Raw genomic sequence first — 23,001 nt, 5'->3', positions numbered from 1 at the left:
ACCATCAGCGCCCGCTTGTGCCCCTTCAGGGAAACTACATGGTTTTCAAAACGTTGTTGTGTAAACGGCAAACTTCTGAAACGAAAACACAAAAACAAAGCGTTTTCACTTGAAATGTTGTTGAGTTCAAGCCTCCACTTGGCTGAACTGTTCCCCCCTTCCAGCTGTCACATTTTATATCTGGATCATTTTATGGATCACAATACTTTATTCTGGATTTAGTACCCAGAATACACCTCTTCCACCTTGACAGAAAGACAATCAGTTTATTCAATCTGATTAAAAAAAACCAAAAAACATTCGCTCATAATTTCATGAACAGGATCCCGATATCATCCAAAATTAAATCACTTCTTCCTTTGCATATTATTTGTAAGTCTGCCAGATTGTATTACAACCCATCAACAGGTTTTGAATTATTCTTTCAACAGTAATGGAAAAAATACTTGTAGAAAACAGACTTTAGTTGCTGTTGGAAATGATGGACTAACTTTATTTTTGTTTGCATTCTCAATCTATTTAATGGAACATGTGGGGTGGACTTGCCAGCAGACACAAGTCTAGTTTTAATTGTTGGATTATTAAACAGTCGCCACATCTTCTCCTCTGAGAGGTTGAAGTCGTTGTCATAATGGGATCTTGAATGTGGTTTATTGGAGCACTCGTGCACCATCAAGTACCTGCAGGCAAGTAGATTGCAAGTTAATCTATACGGGTAATTTTATATGCATCTGCATTCATTTTCATTTGTTCAATTTGTCTTCCAGGTATATGGCTGCATTTATTTGAAATGTCAGATTAAAAGGTTATTATAATCACTCTCCTGACTTTGTTAAGTAGAGCTTGTTCGTACCGTGCTGGAGCCTCTCTCCCTCAACTTCGACTTAATTCTTGGTTTCATAGATTTAACAAGCAGCTGGAAACCTTCCTCAGAGATTTTGGTCCATATTGAGTTGATGACTTCACACGGTTTCTGCAGATTTCTGGGCCATGATGTGAATGTCCCGTTACACCATATCCTAAATGAAATTTAAAATCAATCTTTTTTTTTTTTTTTTCTTCAAAGAGATTTCTTAAAATAAGATGTCTTTACATTTTAATTCTACAGAAACTGAGACTCCCCAGACCCTAAGTGGTCCAGTGCTGGTGGTCCTGTGTGAACTATAGCTTGTGTCCTCTTCCTGGCTGACAAAATCCCCCATGTTGTTTGTTCAGAGATGATCTGTGATTGGCTGATTTGATATTGATCTGATCAAGTTGAGCCGATTTACCGAACATCAGCACCAGTGAATGTATTTTATCGTCCCACTTCTCAAGCCTTCAAGTCAGAAACTCATGAAGATCCAGTCTATATGTTTTTCTCACTAGTTCCTGGGTTCACTAACAGTTTTCATCGAAAGTACGAAGCACATGGAAGACGGTAAATTCCTCTGAAATGTGTGATTTGACATGAAGTGACGCTACGACCACAGTTGCTGCAGACGGCTGTTTGCTCCTCTGAAGCATTGTTCAAATCCTGACTACACCGTTTCTCTTCACTTTGCTCCAATTTTCTTTGTTAAAATGTTTGCTTGCTTGCTTGTTTGTTTGATTGTTTGATTCTCACTGTGTTGTCTCCTCCACATTGTTTTGCAGTGTTTGCAAACGCTGCATCAGGAAGATGGATCACCACTGTCCCTGGGTCAACAACTGTGTCGGGGAGAACAACCAAAAGTACTTTGTGCTTTTCACAGTAAGTTTACGAAAACCTCACCATGGTTTCTGTCAGGGGTGTCAAACATACGGCCTGTGGGCCAAAACCAGCCCGCAAGAGGCTCCAACTTGGCTGCCAAACCACCGAGCAAATTTTCCTTGTTCCTGAATTTCAGCCAGTCTAAAAGTCCCTCTAGTGAGTTCTATTGAGGACAGGCTTGTGGCAGTCGTGTTTGCCACCCTGGAGTTCACACACGGAGGCGTGGAGACGGACCTTCCAATCAACATTCTTTATTAATTACTGACACACCACACTGCTCCTCTTTCAGGCTCTGCTCCAGTATCTTTGTGTGTTTACTCTGGCCGTTTTCCAATTCTTAGAACGCCAGTGCGTACTCGCATACGTCATGAGTAACTACTTGCAGGGCGTCCTCGGAAGTGCGGATCTCCTCCACCATCTCTTGCATTATGGGTAATTTGTCTTCCCAAGCCTACACAGGTTTGGTGTCGATGCATCCTTGATAAAGAGGGTGGAGCGAGAATACATCCAGGTATTCCATGCGTACTCGGTGAGAATTGACCTAAGAATTGGGTCAGTACTTGGTCTCCCACTGATGACGTTTCACGGGTACACGAGAACACAAGTATGGACAAGTATGGTTATTGGAGAACGGCCTCAGCCTGTCGCCCCTTGTCTCTGGGCGGCTCCTCCTTCATGGGCAGAGAGGTGTGATGATGTGAATCAGGTGCGCTGCCTCCGCCTCTCTGCCACAAGGCTGTTTCTGTGTCTGTACCTTTAAATGCTAATGAGCTGTATCTGTCCACGTCTGCTCCATGTTTATTTTTGCGGCAGCATTTGCGAGGAGAAAAAAATGGCGCCTGCTCATATTTTTCAAGGGCAGAGCTCATCTACCTGTGGCAGGGTCAAAGTATGACAAAGTATCCACTGCCAGAGGAAGGGGTTATTTCCCTTCATGACATCATGAAGGGAAAATCTCTGAATCGCATGAATTAGCACACATTGGCTAAGAAGTGGAGCAAGCAAGTGAGAGCGATGACAGACTTCCATCACTTGTGGGGCCTCGTAACCAGGCAATGGGGACACATATTGTTGTTAGAAAGTGAATTTATCATAATATGGGACTTTTAATATGGTAAAATACTTCAGTAACATCTACTGTGGAGTGTATGTTGTGTGCTGAATATAATAAGGCTTTCAGATGTCTAAAGTGATGACTTTATGTTGTGGGATGCAGCACAGTTCACCACCATGCGTGCAGTTGGTATGTAATGTGTGTTGTTCCTCACTGTGTGTCTTTATTTTTCAACCCAGATGTACATTGCACTCATCTCCCTCCACTCGCTGGCCATGGTGGTCTTCCACTTCCTCTACTGCTTTGAAGATGATTGGACAAGTGAGTGTTTCGGCTTCCTGCTTATTTTATAACCTTATTTAACCCTTTGTGGAGACAAGTGATCACATATGTATATGTATGGTGTGTATATTTTAAACTGTTATGAGTTAATAGCAGTTACCACAGTACCATGGATTGATCTTAAGAACTTCAGTTTTCAGCCTTCTTCTCTCAGACCGAGTTCTCATTCTTCTTGTTGGATTGCTATTTTGGGTGACTGTCAACTATAAAACCACAAAGTCCCAGGGGAATATGGATTGGGCGTCACGACACTCTGAAGGCAAACATCATCCACTCACACATGTGCAGAAGAACTGTTTACCACGGCCGTGTTATGCATGCGCAGTAGCAGTATTTCTGCTGTCTACACGGAGACAGAGCCCAAACGTTTTCTAAAAGTTGAGTTTCCCCCCCCCGTTTCCATAGAGACCGTGGGAGCCATTTTGAAAAACCTACAGTGTAAGAGGCTGCGAGCACCGTTGTCGTGTAAACCGACCAATAAATGCAACAAAAGTTTTTGGCTTTCACTTAAAAATGTCTTATGTTTGTTCAAAATAGATTCAGTAAAAACCATCTCATATGGTATACTATACTATACTCAATAATATTGAAGATGCAGTCACATTTTTTGCACCACTAACAGAAAATATTGGAGTTCCATGTGTTTGTAGTTTTTTTCCGATCGATCCCACCTGACTCCAAGCCGAGCTGTTTGTGGTGAATGAGCTTTAATGAGCCGTTTCCTTGGTTATTCTGAGCTGTTGGCATAAAACTCAAAGTGTTTGACTGCATTCATGATTAGATTCAGCCTTCGTATCCTGATGCAATAACGGAAAAGTGTTGCATTCATGTTAATTTCTTCTCGCGTTGGAGGTATTTTAATATCTGCTGTAATGCACAGAAACCAGAGAACTTCCAACACATGGATGTGGAGCTGGGTTGTAATCCTCCATCACTTCATAGCAGTAGCTTTTGTCTTTGGAATACTAATCCACTGCGTCTCAGACTGTAATTACTTTTTCATTACGGTGTTTGAGTCACCGCGTCCACTTTGAGCGCTACATTTACATTCCATCTAAGATCACACGGTGCTCAGTCAAGCTAAAACCACATTAGATATACAATAATTTATAGCGGTGCCTGGATTTTATTTCATCCTCATATCTTGTTCTGTCGTCAGCAAACCACTGCGTAACAAGCTGGAACTTAAAACGCAGACAGCCTCTGTAGAGAGAAGACGCTCTACATTACTGCTCACACCTTCATTAAAACTCAAAAAGTCTTCCAGGTTGTTTGAAATGTCTGGATTTTAAAATTGCATTTTCTCTTAACCCACAGAAATCCCAATCCCGCTGGCAGGATCAGGGTACAGCTTACTTTTAAATGGCTGGCATTTATAAACCAGTGTCTGGTATCGGGTCCGATACTGCACAGGGTACTCGTACTCATAAAAGATCCCAAATACCATCCGGCGAGTATCAGGCATCGTCATGCGGGGAGACGAGAGGACGCTCTATTGATCTCAGCGGTTTGGAGATTCTTTAAAATAAACGCAGACTGTAAATTATGTTCTCGTAAATTTCAAGAGGCGACAAAAGATCGTTTGTTCAACACCAGCAACGTAAACAGCAGAGCTGTTTGGACCAGCAGGGTTAGCCCGATGTGGCTAATTAGTTTAACCGCTCAGTGGATCAGGAGGGTTTGATGCTACATGCTACATGCTAAAGAGCTTTGGGGCTCAAACACCAGCGATGCTACACGCTAAACAGGATTAAAGTCTGACTGATACACTCATCAACAGGAACCTGGAGCGAGTGGCAGCACGATGAACTACAGTCGACAGAGCGCAGTACACCAAGTGTACTGTAGAGGCAGTAGTAACATCAACACAGATGCTGTGTGGAGGTGGTCCGCAGTAACATTATAACCTTTGTGTATCGGACGTATTCGTGTGAAGTATTAATAGATCGACTCGGTACTCAGTATCAACCAGTTGAAGGTTAGTCCTCGTACTCGTCCTTCATGCAAAAGGAGGCTCAACTAAGTACTGAGTGTATTGAAATTAACAAACTTTTCAGAATGTTGACATTTCTGTTGAAAATATCCTTTTTATTTTTATGGATCTTGCGTGATATTCTTATATCTGAGACAGTAAATTTGGGGTTTTTGTTATCCGTGAGCCACAATCCACAAATTTCAGTCATTAAAGGCTTGAAATATTAACTGTGTAATCAATCTATAGAATATTTGTTTATTTTTCAGGGACCATGTACAAAAAACATTCATCTTGAAGAAAAGATGCTTTGTACCAGATTTAGCCGTGGCTAGTTTCCATCTGCAGTCCCCGGGCAGGAACATGACATTATAATGCTTTTTACAAATATAGCCTACAGTAAAAATTAGTAACATTAGTAATAACCATTAAAATGTATCACCTGCTTCCATAAAAGTCATACAGAATACTAAAAACCTTATGCAATACATTATACAAACAACGCAACGAGCAGGAACACATTACAATACACATTATAAATAAACCTACACTAAAATTGGTAACATTATTTTTAACATGAGCAATAACATTAAAATTCACTTTCTGACATGAGTGGCACAAAATATTGAACTTTTCCATTTCATTCAAATTTTTTAGATGTATCTGTACCTTAGACCTTCTTTCTGCACATGTGTGAGTAGTGGATGACAATAACAAGGATGGCGGCCTCCAGAGTGTCCAGGTTCTCCTGGGACTCGGTAGTTTGGGTGTTTGTAGTGTTTTGCTCTCTGCACGTCAGTGTGGTTTCATTACAGAAAAACAAACAAATAGCACCAAGTCGTAGCCTGACTTGCTAACTACATGGTCCTTCGGGTTTTTGCCGTTGCCATGTAAACGGACATCATTGTCTAAACGATGTGTTTTCACTGGCAGCGTTGTGGTGTGACCGTTGAAATGTGTGTTTGTGGTGAAGATGACGGATCATTCGCTTCCTGTTTCCCCAGTAGAGATCAACAGCTCCTCACAGAAACCTCTTCTTCTCCCTCTCACCCCCCCCCCCCCCCCCCACCCCCCTCAGAGTGCAGCTCCTTCTCTCCTCCAGCTACAGTCATCCTCCTCATCCTCCTGTGCTTTGAGGGCCTCCTCTTCCTCATCTTCACCTCTGTGATGTTCGGCACCCAGGTCCACTCCATCTGTACGGACGAGACCGTAAGTGAGCCTCGTAGTGACCTCCTCCTCCTCCTCCCCCTCCTCCTCCTCCTCCTCACTGCTGCTGCCTTTTCCAACATGAACATCTTTAACCCTCCAGTTGTGATTCAAAACATTAACTGACAAGTCGCACCTCATGTAGAACATTCTAAATGAATCAAACCTCAAGTGCCTTAAAGGGTGAATGTGTGAATTCTGTGACCAAAGTGGAAGAAAACTGCTCATTTCTGTAGTTTCTTCTTAAATCTACTTCATTTAAAGATAGTTCCCAGTGTTTTCCATCCACAGCCAGCCATCAGATATATACCAAACACTTTTAGACAAGTCAGCTTTCACCACTTGGGGAGCATTTCAGCAACACATTGATAAACTGTTAAAAAATATAAATAAAAATTGTGATTTCTTGCACCAACTCTGACTGATTTTCCATTGAACAATCTGGGAAATCCTTTTGTTTTCACACACAACATGAGCAATACATGCTTTAGAACTCTTGTATGGCTCCTCAGTTATCGATGTGGCGCTGTGGCCTCGGTGGTAAACACACTGCTGAGAGTTGATCTGTGTACAGCAGACCTCAGTCGGGATATTGAGGCAGAAAACTATTGTTTAATCACTGCAAATCTCTTGATGAGAGCTTTAAATTCAACTCCAGATCCCAGCAGAGTCTTCGCTAAAGAATTGAGCTGCTCCTTTCCCGAGTCGCTCCACCGCGTCAAGTGATGACATTTTGGCCGTCCGGACACAACCTGAGCAGCTGGGGGCAGGAATATGAAGGTTTTATTGGTGAAAAAGGTTTTGAGCTGCTGTAACAGAGGAAGTTGTAGCCGTGTACAGTCATCGGAGTATGTATCAGTAAATCTGAGGTCACATACTCTGAGTTGTGGACTTTTTGTTTTTTTTCTCCACAAACACAATACAACACTGACACATTCACAAACTCTTCATTACAGGTGTACAATCTTTTTCTTTCTCTTTTACAAGTCTCAGATTAAAGACACTGACACTCACATTGTTGCTCCTGTCGTTGCACTTTATTTGGTGCTAAACATATTTGTCCACCTGAATGTGAAGCTGTGGACACGATTTGAATGTGTCCAAATCTGCACTAAATGTTCACTGTATGTAAAATAATTTCTCACCAAAGTATTTGTGTTCTTTTCAAAACGGGAATACAAATCGATAACTACGACTGCTCGAATCTTCCCCACGAATCACGGATTCCATGTGCGTACATTCAGATTTTGTCCACAACGTGTTCATTTGATGCAGATGCACAAATATGTTTTCCACCAAATGAACTGCAGCAACATGAGCGTGTCAGGTTTTCATTCGGAGACTTTCAGAATAGGATTCGTGCAGCTGTGATTAAGAATTTGTGAACATTTGTGGCGAGAGACAAAATGTGACCTCAGATTCACTGATACACATACAAATAACTGTACACAACAACAACTTCCACTGTTAGTAGCTCGTCAGATTGAACCCCATTTTGATTACAATTATACCATATAAACACTTCTATAAAGTCTCTGTATGTAATTCATCACGTGACGCCTCACGCACAATAGTTTGGAGGAAAAGGGAGGATTATTCAGGAGACGATGCTGCTGCAACAAAATACTGAACAAAATAATGTTTTCTTGGTGTTTTTCTTCGGAAAGAAACACAAAAAGTTTTAATGGTGTAGTGAAGAAAAGCCGTACTGAGCACCTCCGGGTGAAGTTGGGCGTGCACACGGCTGCTTGATCGAAGATAAAACCAACGACTCAATGAAAACCACCACAAATCCCAAGTTCTGTAGAAACTTGTGTTTAAATCAGGGATGCAGACGGACGGCGTCACATAATACTCATAGGGTTGTATCGGGGAGCTTCTACGAGAACTCCGTGACGTATTCAACCTGATATTCGACACTGGTATCGGCATCGGTGCGTCCCCAGTATCTAATACTCGTATCGGCACTCGGTATCGGTACTTGTCCTTTCAAAATGCGGCGTCAGTGCAACGTCTCCAAAGCAAGCCCCCTTGGTCCCAATCTGGCAACCCAAACCTCACAGTGCAAAGCATCATGGGATTAATCCACTTCAATGAAGTGACCGTGTGAAACTCAGCTACTCATTCTCAAGCTGTTGATTCATCTACTGTTATTTAATACAAAAAAAAAATCCAAATCATTACATTTAAAATAAGTTTTATCTTTGCTATAGTTTTTAGAAATAACAGTTGTTCTCTGTATTCAAGAGAGAAGGAGGTCAAAGCTCAAAGGTGCTTCTGCTACTTTGTCCAGTGTGGCTGTCGGTATGTTTCAGTAACCCTCTGATTAGGAGTACATTTTGAATTGTGTGAATTTAAATACTTTGTTCATCTGACTGGGAGATCCTGAACAGGGTTGCGCTGCACAGGCGGTCATTTAATTATTACAATTGAGTTTAAATAAGTAAATATCAGTATTTACATGTCAATACAGTGTATTTACAGATACTACCTGCTGGATGTCATGGTGGTATTTGGGGAGCTGGACATGCTTTAAAAAGCTTGAGAGCCAATGCTTCAAATCACTCTTATACATAATATACCTCAAGAGACAAACTTGGAAGCAAACTTCCACATTTGCTTTCCACGGACGTTAAAGTCATTTTCACATGAAGAACCTCTGGATCTGAAGCTCCACTCTGGGTTTGGACTCATTAAAAACTAACTGAGTGATGCAGACACCAATAAGGCAGCTAACCCAGGATAGAATAGAATCTTTTGTTTGGTTTATAATGAAATTCAAAGTGCCAGACGGTCGGATGAAAGGAATGAAATGAAGCTACGATAAGTCAAAAATAAACCTGATAAATTGTTAAAAACATGCAAACCTCCACACCCATTGTGTCACTGCACTGCTCCTTTAATGTTCATGTTTGGCTGCATTTATTGCAGTTTTTGCCAATAAAAGCCGTTTTTCAGTGTTTTAATTTGTCGGTTCAAACAGAAAGTGACCAGTTTGGGGTCTTTCTTTTTTCTTTTTTAAATTCCGGCCCTGTTTACACAACAACCTTTCAAGTGAAAATCTATTGTTTTTTTCCATTTTTATTGCAAGAAAGTTTTGCATTTACATGGAAATGTTTTGGAAAACAAAGTCCGTACATGGAATCGTCCAACGCTGAAAACATAGTTAGCATGTTGGGTCAGGAGTTGGCGCTGTCAGTTGCTTTTGTAATGAAACCACACCCACGGGCCCGGAGAACAACAAGCTGTAAACTTTAACAACGGGAGAACACGGACATTCCACTGAGCGGACTGACCAAGTTGAATTGTTATTACGTGACTGTCAAAATAAAACTACCCAGTCCAGGAGAAATAGAGACTGGGAGGAAACACTGTTGGCATTTCAAACTGAGACAAAGTTGGATCCTTTTCAATAAGTTGTGTTTATTCCCATTTCCGCAGAGAGAAAGTCGGATCGTTTTCAAAACTTTCCTGTTTCCCTGAAGGCAAATTCTGACGGTTTTCAAAATTTGTGTCTTTACCCGTTTCAACAGCGATGAAGCATTTTCGAAAAGTTGCCTTTTTTCCATGTTTCCATAGAGATGTAGCATTTTCAAATATTTGCGTTTCGCCCGTTTCCACAGAGACGAAGTCGCATCTTTTTCTCGAAAAGAAACTGAGTCGGAGCGTTGTCCAAAAGTTGCGTTTTCAGTGGAAAGAGTTGTGTAAACGAGGCCTGAGCTGTAGAAAAGAGACCTTTTTTTAAAACGAAGGTCAATGTGTCCATGTATCAGTGGAAGAAGGAATCGCCACTCGTCCTGAGTCGTCTGTGGGTCTCCTGTCGACTGGAGCTCACCAAACCAAACTCCTTTTCCTGCTTTCTACTTCTTTTTGTCTGCAACTCCAGGTCAGATATTGTGGGAGACTCTTCTCTTTTCTAACATGGAGAGAGAGGCAACAGAATAAAATAAATAAAAAAATGAGCCCATTGAATGGCAAATCAGGAATTTGGTTTGTGAACTCGCCGAGTCCCCTCCCCCCCCTCCCAAAAAAAGCCAACTGAAGTTTGGTTGTCTCTCGTTTTCCAGGGCATAGAGCAGTTGAAAAAGGAAGAGAGAAGATGGGCTAAAAAAACTAAGTGGATGAACATGAGGGCGGTATTCGGACACCCTTTCTCCTTATTGTGGTTTAGCCCCTTCTCCACTCCTGACCACGGGAAGGCGGAGACGTACCAGTATGTGGTGTGAGAGAGGAGGACATTCACAGCGCTCCTCCCCACACTAGCCATGGACAGCTTTTTAATCATGTGCTTTGTGTGTGTGTGTGTGTGTGTGTGTGTGTGTGTGTGTGTGTGTGTGTGTGTGTGTGTGTGTGTGTGTGTGTGTGTGTGTGTGTGTGTGTGTGTGTGTGTGTGTGTGTGTGTGTGTGTGTGTGTGTGTGTGTGTGTGTGTGTGTGTGTGTGTGTGTGTGTGTGTGTGTGTGTGTGTGTGTGTGTGTGTGTGTGTGTGTGTGTGTGTGTGTGTGTGTGGCCAACTGACATGCGCTCTACATTTATTTTTCTGTCGCCGGGATTGAGTCGAGTTGCAGAGAAAAAGAAAGACTTAAGTGTGTGAGTCCTGTTTGCCAACACTGTGATGATTGTTTTTATTTTATTTTTGTCGTATCAGAAGCATTTTCTTCTGTTTCCTCCTGATTTCTCCCTGAAGCAGGGCTGTCAAACACGAGTGGGCCAGACTGATAAAGCAGCGCTATAGTAACCTTCTGAATTACACAATTTGAAGTTTTTCTTTTTTGTGGTGCCGAGTATACATGATAGAAATGTCTATATATTTTGGGAAAAACAAGCGATTTTAACAAGACCTCCTGGTCCAGAATACATTGAAAGGCCAAAAAATAAACGTCTCCTATGGCTGTTGCATTATGGGTGTTTTTACAAACTGGCTTTGAGGCTAATTCTGTTTGCCAGCTTTCACTGCAGCATCGCTGACGACTCAGCTCGGGTCTCACTTGTGCTGTGTCACTTCTCTTAAAATTAATTTTTAAAAAAACTATGTTTTCTTTGGGATTTTTACAATTTTCTTGGTGGTTTGACGGATTGGAGCCTTTTGCGGACCGGTTTTGGCCCACAGGCCTCATGTTTGACACCCCTGTCCTAAAGGGTCACTTCACATACATTTACAAAAAGTTACAGAAGCTACAGAAAGGTGTACTTTTCTCCTAAATAACCCATAAGAAAAATGGTTCAGAAGTATTTGGATGAAATCACCAGGGAAAGCAGGAGATACATGGAGAATGTTTTATTTTGTAAAGGAAGTGAACTGACCCTTTATATCCTCCCTCTCTAACAAGTCACTTTTGTTTTCTTTACATGGACAAAATCCACCTTTGAAATGGATTGTCTGGTGGTAATGTCTGCAGACACGTCCATGCTCAGGTCCACCCTTAAAACAAAACAAAACAAAAAAACATGGTGCCAAAATCAGAGCCTGAGATCGCTGGTGCATAGGACGGAGTTTGAGTTGGAATAACCGGGAAGTTAAGTCTCACAAGAAGCGAAGCGAATCATTTGTAAGCAGCAGAAGAATAATCAGGAATCATACCCTCTCATTGTTCAGTGATCAGGTTTATTCCTCTGCTCACTTCCTCATGCAGTCTGCATCTGTGTTGGTCACTTAATGTTGTTTAGACCACTGGAAGAAAAACTCGCTCATGTTATGACAGTCACAGTAAATCTATTAAAAAAGTAGTGGAGTTATTACTCTTAGGGCTGCACAATACATCTCAAACATGTAAATTCTACAAGTCACAAAAGACTAAAGTGCAACGAAGGATGAGGAAAAGTGCAAATAATTCATGGAATTGGTGTGATTAGGTTTGAATTGAACAGGGCAGAAGTCTGAAGTACAAAAATCCACATAAACTGACCAAAAACAACAGAAAAACAACAGCTACCAGTGTAATATAGTGTTAGTGTTCCTCTGGTTACCAAGCATACATCAATAGGAACTACACAGAGCATTCATCATTTTAAATACCTCTCTGAAGGACCTGCCAGGTGGAGATGGTGTAATTCATAAACTCTGCTCTAGACAGAAAAAGGATTATTGAACAAGAATCTCGCGGACAGCGTGAGTCTTTAGAGTCATTAAAGAGCTGAAGTCCATGTCTCTTCCATCAGGTTCAGCACCAGGCGCCGTTTACACGACAACGTTTCAAGTGAATAGGTATCGATTTTGCTCTTTCGTTTAAGAACAGTTTTTGCTTTCCACTGCAATTTTTTTTAAACGATGTCCGTTTACACAGCAATGGCAGAAACTCTGAAAACGATGTAGTTAGTCTGTTTGGCCACGAGTTGGTGCTGTTTGTTGTTTTCGTAATGAAACCACACACAAACCCGCAGAGAACAACACGCTGTAGATATTAACAATGGGAGAACACGGACATTCTCGTGGACAGACGACCGAGTTGGTCTAAAACTACCAAGTCCAGGAGAATATGGACTGAGAGTCGTGACACTCTGGAGTGTGGAATGCTACTGAGCATGTGCAGAACAACTAGTTACCATGGCCATAGTGTGCATGTGCAGTAGCAGCGTTTCACAAAAGTTGTGCTTCCCCCCCCCCCCGTTACCACGGAGACCGTCGAAGCATTTCCAAAAAGTTGCAGTTTGTCCCGTTACCACGGAGACAGAGTCAGAGTCTTTTCTAAAGCTTGCGTCTTTAGTGGCTCCGAAGCACCATTGTCGTGCAAAAACCAACCCCCCAAATACTTTCACTTAGAAATGTTGTCACGTATACGGGGCCTTAATGAAGCGCTTCTCCCTCCAGCAAACAGGAGTTGTGTGAAACAGTAACCACTGAGACCAAAGTAAGAGAGACAGCAGCTCCTCAGCCGTTTTCAACTTCAGTCATTAAGTTACTTAACGCGCTGGCAGTACAGTAACCCTGACCATGGTACTGAACATGGTATCATGTTACCAAACACTGCTCTATGCAGTGACTCTCATCCTCCTACAAGATATGCTGAAATGGTCAAAAAGATCCGAACAAACTAAAATGTGTTTAAACTTTCCATCTAAACTAGACCGGCTAGCTTTAGCGTCTTTAGCTTAAAGATGCGGCAACGAAAGAGAAATCCTGATCGAGTCAAAGTCTCTGAGCCAGTTTGTCATTTCATGTTGAAATGTTTTGTTTGATTTGTTTCTTGGAGGGATTTTTTTTTTTTATATCGTAACTTTTTGGTCTGTTATGTTCAAATATCCTAAAAAACATTGTTCAAACGGGAGATTTTATTCTGGCGGACACACGGTGAGTTCACGGTTAGCGCTGCTGGATCGGGAGCCTTATTTTGTAGAGATGTGGCATGTTCTTCCTGTGCTTGCGTGGGTTTTTTTTTCCAGGTACTCCAGAGAAGAATTGGTCTAAAAGTGACCCACACTGTGGACTGATTCATGTGTTGTGATGGACTCTGCTTGGATAAACAACTCAACAGACCAAAAAGTAAAGACCATGCAGAGTAATCGTGTGTTGAAAGTGTCTTTATTGGCGCCACGTTGAGCCTGATTCCTCTCTGATACATGCTGGAACCAAAAGTTGTCAAAGGGAAACTTCTGTGGACAAAAAGTACCGTATTTTCTGGAGTACAAGTCACACTTTTTTTTTTTTTTTTAATAGTTTGGCTGATCATGAAACTCCTAATAAGAAACAACTGAGGCCACGTTCACAAAACGTTTCAGGTGAAAATGCATGTTTTCATTTCAGAAAGGTTTCGCGTTTGAAGTGGAAACGTTTTGTAAACCGCGTCCGTTTCCCCGAAAAGCAGCAGGAATTCTGAAAATGATGTAGCGTTCTTGTTGGGCCACTAGTGGGTGCTGTTGGTTGTTTCAGTAATGAAAACCACACACACACATCCCTGCAGAGAACAGAGTACATCCTCGTGGACAGACGATGAAGTTGGCTTGTTATTTACGATGACTGTCGACTAGAAAACTATAAAGTCCCGGGAGAAGATGGACTGGGAGTCATGACATATCTGGAAACTACCAGTTTTCTTATTGTCCTAGCGAGCATGTGCAGAAGAAGTATTTACTACAGCCATGGCGCGCAGTAGCAGCATTTCACAAAAGTTCTGCGGAGACGAGTCAGTGTTTTAAAAAAGTTATGTTTTATCCCGTTTTTCACGGAGAAGGAGTCGGAGCTTTCTCAAAAAGTTCTGTCAGTAACTCTGTCGGGTTGACACCCAAAACACAAAGAAAGTTTTGTGTGTTCACCTGAAAAACGTCGTATAAAGAGGTCATTATATAGCAAAATATACATTTCAAAAACCTTTTTGTCTTCAGATGTGACTTTTAGTCCAGAAAATATGGTTATTTTAAAGTTTTCACCGTCACTGTTCACACAAGTACCACAGATACAGAAGAACTGGTACTTTTGTCTTTATTTTCTTCTTCTTGTGTTTACATGATTCCTGTGTGTTTTTCTCTGAATGCATGGATAAACTGAAGCTTGTGTACGTGAAGCACTGCTGGTATGACAACAATGATTTTTATTTTTTATTTTATTTTTACAGAATTCTTTTTAAATCTTCCGACGATATTTCAGCACATGCACAAAGATTAAAAGAAAAAAACAACAACTTCTCAGCTGCAATGCAGGAACTGTCTTTGCTTGCTTTTTCAGGGGGTGTTGGGGTGGGGGGTGGGGGTGGGGGGGGTTGTGAACCTTCTTTTGTGTCTAAATGTGTTTAATTTCCACTGATGGTGCAGAAGGTGTGTTTCCCTGCACTCAGCCCTTCACTACCTCCCTCCATCCTCCTCCTGCCTCCTCTCTGAGCTCAGCCTATCCCCCATGCAGCGTCCCCTCATTCCACCTTTGTTTTTCCACTTTGGTTGATTACTGGAAAGCTCTCTGAAGCAGACAGCTTTTTAGAAACCTGTCGGAGGTAAGCTTGCTGCAGAGGTCACGTTAGCTATCCCATCAAGCTTATCACTTCCGCTCTCACTTCTGTCTGTGAATTTATTCATTTTTAAGCAAACTTGGTGAATGAATTAGTTTTAACCTCATGCATGTTTTTTTTTAGCTCATTTCTTTTTGCATGGAAGTCATTTCCTGTGTTTATTGTTTTAATGGCTATAGTGGCTAAGTGGCTATCATAGCTAAAATGTCTATATTGCCTAGAATGCTGAAATTGCTTTAGTGGCTAAAATGGCTATACTAGCTCAGATGGCAGTAGCGGCTAAATGGTTATAGTGCCTAAAATGCTAGAATGTCTAAGTTAGCTAAAATAGCTTGAGTGCATAAAAACGTAAAACGGGTGAACTAGCTAAAATGGCTATCGTGCCTAAAATGACTATAGTGGCTATTTCTTACATGGAAGTCATTTATTTTGTAAAGTGTTGTCACATCTTGGCCACATTTGTAGAAAAACTAATTAATTCAAGCTGAAGGAAAACATTCACTAAAAAGCCTGTTTATTTCCTTTTTAAATGCCGATCTATTATGTATATCTATACGTAACTTGCATTTGTGGGATGGGCAAGAAAAGCTCTGGATTTGGGTTGTGCCCATGATATTTTCCAAAATTAAATAATCCCAAAACATACAAATGATCCAAATATATAATTATACAGTGAAAGTATCTATTTTAATTCAAGGTACAATATGATTTAATGTGGGCGGGCAAAAAAAAGTTTGTCACTCCACATTCAGTCTTGCAGTACCACTTTGTAACACAAGGTGGTGTCACAAGTCAAATTAGCATTGTCGTCTTCAAATGGTCTAAAAAAAAATATATATATATATACCATAATGTGAGGAAATATTTGTCATGAGGTCATTTCAAAGATGTTTTATGGAATTCTTATGTAGTTATAAAATGTTATTAACCTGGTAACCCGAGTACCCAGTTGCAATACTATTGTCAACCACAAATCTGTGGCTTGTATCCCCGAGTTCTTTAGCCCCTCTTCAGCAGTTTTTAAAAAATGTTGCTCTTATATCTTCTCTCACACTTGGAGGATACAAACAGGACTCCTCTGTAAAATAATAATTTTGTAGTTTGTCAACTAAAACATTGATCAGATCTTAACATGTCAATAAACAAAAACAATGTCTCTGGGTACGTCCAAATTGTCCCTCGGAACTCCTTAACTATTTACTTCTCCTGAACCCCAGAAGTGTTTTGTGTGGCGTCCATGATAAGGACTGTCTGAATTCTCAATAAGCAAAGGAAAGGAGGCTCGTTGTTTCCTTTAGAACCTCCTTTAGCTTAGGAACCACTGATGCTTCCTTTATCAAAGGAGACCAGCTCATGTTCCCCCACAATTCCTTGCGGCGACAACATTTAAAGGGACCCGCTCATCCGAGCGTTCAGGGAAACTCACCATGTTGGAAAAAGGAGCAGATCATGTAAGTTACCAAAGCAATAATCTGCCTTGAACAACTTTAAATCATCTAAAACCCAAATACTCTTTTTGTAGTCCATTTTCAGAAACTTATTGTTCTTTCCCCCAACATGGCGGACGTCACTAACTTGCTCCGCCGTCGGATTATTATGACGTCACTAAGTGAAAGTGCTGTCCGACTGCCACACTAACGTGATCAACTTCCACTAACTCCTTTAGGAAGCCTCCTAAGACCAATGTCCATAGTTAAGGAGTTAGGAGGGGCAAATCGGACGTACCTGAAGCCCTATATGGCTAAAATAGCCTAATAATAGCTGAGATGGCTTTACATGCTGAAACAACTGTAACAGGTAAAAATATACAAATCTAAAGAAAGAAAATGTTTGAAAACAAACAAGCTGAATTGGCTCTTGTGCGTTCAAACAGTTAAAAAAAAAAAGAAAAAAATAATAAAACAACTGACACTGCCAAGAAAAAGAGCTAAAAGAGCTGTAGCGGCTAAAATGCTATAGTGGCTAAAATGCTATAGTGGCTGAAATGGCTCTCGTGGCTTCCGTGGCTAAAATGTGCTCTCTGTGTGTTATCTATATTTATGGAGTGAAACATGTTTTGTGTCTCCAGCTTAATGATTTGGTCCTAAAAGTAGCTGAAAGCGCTAAAACAGCTATAGTGGCTAAAATCACTTTAGCGGCTGAAATGCTTTCGTGGCTAAAAGAAAAAAAATGGCTGAAAGCGCTAAAACAGCTATAACTTCATTTTTCGTAAATGTAAGCTAAACTAGAGTGTTGATAGATATGGTAAAAGGTCAGACGATCTCTTTATTGGCGGAGTGAAACATGTTTTGTCTCCAGTTAAACTGTATTTCCTCGTTTGCAGGTGAAGTTTCCAGACGTCAGATCTGAATCCTTCACTCTGCCCCAGAAAGCGAAGCGTTCAGTGTCGCCGCCGCCACATTCATCCACCCAGCGTTCTTGTGGTTGATGCATGCCGTCGTGTGGTTCTGACTGTTTGTTGTGCGGCGGTTCTGAGGGTCTGACTGCTGTGTCCTCTGCAGGGGATCGAGCGCCTGAAGGGGGAGACGGGGAGGTGGGGGAAGGTTCCCTGCTGGGAGGCCATGCAGGCGGCGTTCGGCGGGCCCTTCTCCCTGACCTGGTGCAGCCCCTTCTCGGGGCTCAGCTGCAGCAGGAGCCCCCCGGAGCACGTCAGCGTCCCCCAGGGGGACATCATCGAGGAGGACGTCATCGAGATCCCGCTCAACTAGCGCCCCCCCGGTGGCGGGGGGAGGGGATGTTCGGGTAACCTTGGCAGCTACCAGCACAGAAAGACGTCTGTGGCTTTGTGGAAGTCGTCAGGTTTTTCTAAAGACTTTCTTACCACGTCTTTGTTACCGTTCACTTCGAGGACCACGGTTCAAATCCCACCAAAGTGTGTGGGAGGCCAGAGAAACTTTCAGACATGAACCCTCCTTGTGCCTTATCTAACCAGTTTTTTTTTTTAATCCCTCCCCTTACAATTAATCTCCTGCCGGACTTTTGAAACATGTTGAGGTTTTATGGAAGAAAAATGCTGCTGAATTAAAAAAAATTAGCCGGATCAGAATCACATTTTAACATAAATTAACTGAAATAGTATTAAAAGTTTCACTGAGGAACATGATCAGTGATGTTACTGCTCTTAAATCATGACGGCCTGAACAGTTCTGAAGCTGTGAGTTTCTCTTCCAGTCTTAACGTCACTAGAAAATATAGATGGAGTATCTTAGTGATAAAACTTCCTCCACGTTAGATTTTCATATTAATTCACGGCTAAAATCTATTTTCTAAAACCCAATATTGTAAAAATTAAACACGGATATGAGAAACTTTATAACATGAAATATGAACCTTTACTGTCTTGTATGTAATTTCTATAAACCTTTATGAAGAGTATACTGCAATCGGGATTTATTATGCAAAGTTTTTGGGGATTTATTTTGGGCGTTCTTGAATCATGTTAATTTTTCTACCTTTTATTTTCCCCCCGAACACTTTCAGTGAATTTCCTAATCTCTATTATAAATCTTCCCAGATTAAAACTGGATTAAACGGGACCACTGGTTTGACCTGTGTGTGTGACTTCATTTCTACCTCCAGTAATAAACACTTTCCTGAGCAGAAAACTCCTTAAAAATGTATTTGACATAAACTTCCTGGTCAGTTTTCTTTTTTTAACATTCTGCCATGAAGTTCTACGGTAAGAGCTTCTTTCCTTCACGATACTTTTGATTTGTTTTCATCTTCCCACTGCGAGACCTCCACAAATACTTCATGTTAGTGTTTTACATTCATGTTTAAACTGAAAAATTGACAGTATATGAGATAGAAAGTTCAGGCCCACATTCAACTGGAAATATAACATAATTAGCTTCATGCTAATTATGCTAAAGGCCTCAATCATTAAAACTTTACATCTCAACTTACACAGAATGAAAATGTAGTAAAGGTGCGTCACATCTAGGAAAACAGGAAGACGTCCGTCCAGCGGAATGTTAGCTTGGCATCAAGCTAGCCCAGCGCTGAACGGGAGAAAACCTCCCGCTGGGAGTTTTAACCGATTCTGCTTTCTGGAGCCGATCCAGGCCCGGATCGACTCGGGGCGGAGTCGGAGCGTTTTCACAAAGTTCCACCTCGGAAGCTGTTTACAAAAAGTTGTGTTTTCAGTGACTCCGAGCTCCGTTGTCATGTAAACGGAAAGTGCTTTGGTGAGTGCAGGTGGTCTCTGGTGGTCTGAGGTGGTCTCTGGTGGTCTGACCAGTGTCACTCGTCCTTGTGGTGGTCCTGCGGGGGGGTCTGAGCTGTGGACCCGTGCAGCAGCAGCAGTCCACACAGGGTGAGCGAGATGCCGGCCCACCACAGAGCATCGTGGGTCTCTCCGAACAGCAGCCTGCCCAGCACGGCCTGCACACACACACACACACACACACACACACACACAGACAGTGTTGAGCTCCTGATCAGACTCGTCCCTCCATAGAGCGGCGGCGGCGGTTCTCACCGAGCACAGGAAGTTGGAGGCCGTGGTGGTGACGGTGGCTCGGGCGGAGGACGAACAGAGCCGCAGAGCTTTGGAGAAGAACGTCCACATGACGGTGTTACAGGTCAGCAGGAGGCCGGCGCACAGCAGGCGGAGCGGGAGGTGCAGCTGGGGGGGGGGGGGGGGGGGGGGGGAAGAGAGAGAGAGAGAGAGAGAGACGAGAGAGAGAGAGAAGAGAGAGAGAGAGAGAGAGAGAGAGAGAGAGAGAGAGAGAGAGAGAGAGAGACGAGAGAGAGAGAGAGAGCGAGAGAGAGCGACCGAGAGAGAGAGAGAGATTTAAAAAAACTTTTTTTTTTTCCATTGATAAACAAAAAAAACTTCACCCAGTATTGAGAATTTCCTTCATGAATTTGTTTTTGAAAACATCTGACCAGTCGTATGAACCTCTGACCGCCAATGTGGAATAATTCTGAGTTTTCATTTTTCGTAAATGTAAGCTAAACTAGAGTGTTGATAGATATGGTAAAAGGTCAGACGATCTCTTTATTGGCGGAGGGTTCTCATGAAGCTCCTGCTCCAGTCCAACACGTCTAAATATCATTTATTCATGTCATTTTTGTTGCTTCTATTGATCCAGGAAGAAGGTTCCACATTTATTTGAACACTTTTGCCCGATGAATAGTTAAACAGAAGCAAACGGAGAGATTCGTGAAACTGTCCAGCCTCCAGAGGCTTCTATTGGAAAATTAAGCTTCCTTCGGTCTCGATCTACAACAGAAGAGATAAAAACAGAAAAATGCCCTCAAAGTGTCAAAGTGCTGCTTTTAATAACGACTGAGGGGGAAAAATACATTTCCTGTTTGAAGCGTGGATATTTTTAGTTGGTGAGACTTTATTATTTGTTGGCGTCCCGATGGAGATCTGAAGAAAAACAAGTCCAATGAGGAGAAAACGGCACAAATACCAAAGTAAAACAACATAAAAACATTGTTTAAATAAACGTATTCCTCACATCTCATCAGCTTCGTCTAGATTATAACTCCATCCTGATGTGAAGCTTTAATTAAAGATTTAATCTAAAAAAAGAAAAAAAAACTGTATGGAAGAGGAATTATATTCATCCTCCCTTTATTGAGGTTTTAAACTAATTTAAGGATTAATAAAGCCTGTTGAGTCACTTATGAAAAGACTTAATGCTTTTATAGACGTTTAACATCCAAACTTTTACTTCTTCCTTCCTCTTTAAGACATATTTATACATACAGTTTATATATAGTTATCTAAATATAACTTTAAAATTATTACTATGATCATTAAAGGGTTTGCATACATGTATGTGTGACGTGTGTACATGAGTATATTATTACACATAAATGAAATGTCATGTTTGAAATGAATTACTAAAAAAGAGTTTGAATATAGTATTATCAGGTATCTTAAATCATTGAGTATCTTTTTTAGTACTTCAAGGATGAGTTGAAGGTTCTTTTTTTCTTCTTTAATTTTTCACTTAAATTTAATTCACTGATTTAAATAATAAAAAAAAATTTTGGGCTCTTTTATTATTTTATTTATTAGTTTTATTTAGATCTCTATTATTTTGCATTTTTTATTTTATTAGTTCAGCTATTTATTTTATTTTAGTTATTTATTCATTTAATTAGTCAATTTTTTTTTATTAAATGTTTATTTTATTATTTCGTTGATTTTAAGAGATTTTTCTCCTAATCGCCATTTTTGTTATTTATTGATTTAATCTTTATTAATTTTCATTTCAGTTGATATTTTGTTTTTCTCGTTGTTTATTTGAATGTATTTTCTTTTAATCTCTCTACAGTAAACGAAGCTAAACAATCGGAGCGCGTTAGAAGCGTGAAGCTCAATGATCTTCTTCACGTCACGAGGCTCGTGAAGACAAATGTTGAAAAACTCTCTCTGTTCCTTCGCTGTCAGGTGCAGCTCTGTCACAATGGCGCCACCTGCTGTTAAAAGGGCTCTTCGCCTTTTATTTACTTAATTAGGTTTTTTTAACCTGGACAACACAGGCTGGTTCTGAAGCAATATGGAGGGTTTTTTTTAAGCCCATTTTCTGATGAATGTGTCTTTAAATCATCAAAACAATTAAATTACACATTCAATTTAAGAAAAACTATAAAAGAACACATGAGAAGGTCAGATTACTAATCTTAAATTACCTAAACCAAACGTGTTTAAGTAAAGTTTTGTTTTTTTAACTTCTTGACAAACAAGAGTGAAACAGACTGAAGCAGAGTGAAGCAGTGATGAGTGAAGCAGAGTGATGAAGTAGTGAAGCAGAGTGATGAAGAAGTGATAAAGAGTGACACTGTGAAGCAGAGTGATGATGAAGAGTGAAGCAGTGATGAAGTGAAGCAGAGTAATGAAGAGTGATGAAGCAGTGATGGAGTGAAGCAGAGTGATGAAGCAGTGATGGAGTGAAGCAGAGTAATGAAGAGTGATGAAGCAGTGATGGAGTGAAGCAGAGTAATGAAGAGTGATGAAGCAGTGATAGAGTGAAGCAGAGTGATGAAGAGTGACGCAGTGAAGCAGAGTGATGAAGAAGTGATAAAGAGTGACACAGTGAAGCAGAGTGATGATGAAGAGTGATGACATAGTGATGAAGAGTGAAGCAAAGTGATGAAGAGATAAAGCAGAGTGATGAAGAGTGATGGAGTGAAGCAGAGTGATGAAGAGTGACGCAGTGATGAAGGGTGATGAAGTGAAGCAAAGTGATGAAGCAGAGTGATGAAGAGTGAGGCAGTGATGAAGAGATGAAGCAGAGTGATGAAGAGTGTAGCAGTGATGAAGAGATGAAGCAGAGTGATGAAGAGTGTAGCAGTGATGAAGAGTGAGGCAGTGATGAAGAGTGCTTTGAAGAAGCACTGAGGAGAAAAAAAAATAGTTGATAAAACAAAAAGGCAAAGTTTTATTTTCACACTGAGACTCAGGTTGGTTGGTGTGTGTGTGTGTGTGTGTGTGTGTGTGTGTGTGTGTGTGTGTGTGTGTGTGTGTGTGTGTGTGTGTGTGTGTGTGTGTGTTCACCCAGTCGCAGGCTGTCGCCTCTCCTCCGGTGTGTGTGTGTCTCAGTCCGGACTCACACAGCTGTGTGACGTAATTCGCTCCCACGGTCAGTTTCGCGCACACGGAGGCGACAGAAGCCACGAAACCCGCAAACAGCGCGTGAACGGAGCCCGAAAACATCCCTGAACTGCAGCGCTCGGGGTCTCACGCACCAGGAAGTAAATATTCACTGACAGCACGGACGCGTTTCACTGCTGCACAGC

At 41.3% G+C, this 23,001-nt stretch overlaps 2 protein-coding genes across 3 annotated transcripts in view; one reads left to right on the top strand and one right to left on the bottom strand.

Annotated features, from left to right (window-relative positions):
* The window catches only part of LOC308114718 (palmitoyltransferase ZDHHC3-A-like), a 24,626-nt gene extending 5,758 nt beyond the window's left edge, over positions 1-18,868 (top strand). For both annotated transcript variants that reach the window (XM_080471817.1, XM_080471818.1), the window contains exons 4-7: positions 1,636-1,732; positions 3,026-3,107; positions 6,179-6,309; positions 17,742-18,868. In XM_080471817.1, the coding sequence (XP_080327943.1) occupies positions 1,636-1,732; positions 3,026-3,107; positions 6,179-6,309; positions 17,742-17,948 (517 nt within the window). In that variant the 3' untranslated portion in view covers positions 17,949-18,868. The remainder of the gene's footprint in view (positions 1-1,635; positions 1,733-3,025; positions 3,108-6,178; positions 6,310-17,741) is intronic.
* On the bottom strand, positions 18,555-23,001 carry LOC308114720 (transmembrane protein 42-like). Its single transcript, XM_080471823.1, has 3 exons — positions 22,760-23,001; positions 19,721-19,867; positions 18,555-19,623 (listed from the first exon to the last, which is right to left on the bottom strand). Exons 1-3 carry the CDS (start codon positions 22,916-22,918, stop codon positions 19,483-19,485), a joined length of 447 nt encoding a protein of 148 aa, XP_080327949.1. The 5' UTR covers positions 22,919-23,001; the 3' UTR covers positions 18,555-19,482.

This window comes from Lipophrys pholis, assembly GCF_963383615.2.
Source record: "Lipophrys pholis genome assembly, chromosome: 9".
NCBI classification, from domain to species: Eukaryota; Metazoa; Chordata; class Actinopteri; order Blenniiformes; family Blenniidae; genus Lipophrys; species Lipophrys pholis.
This window is presented reverse-complemented; position numbering and strand designations above follow the sequence as displayed.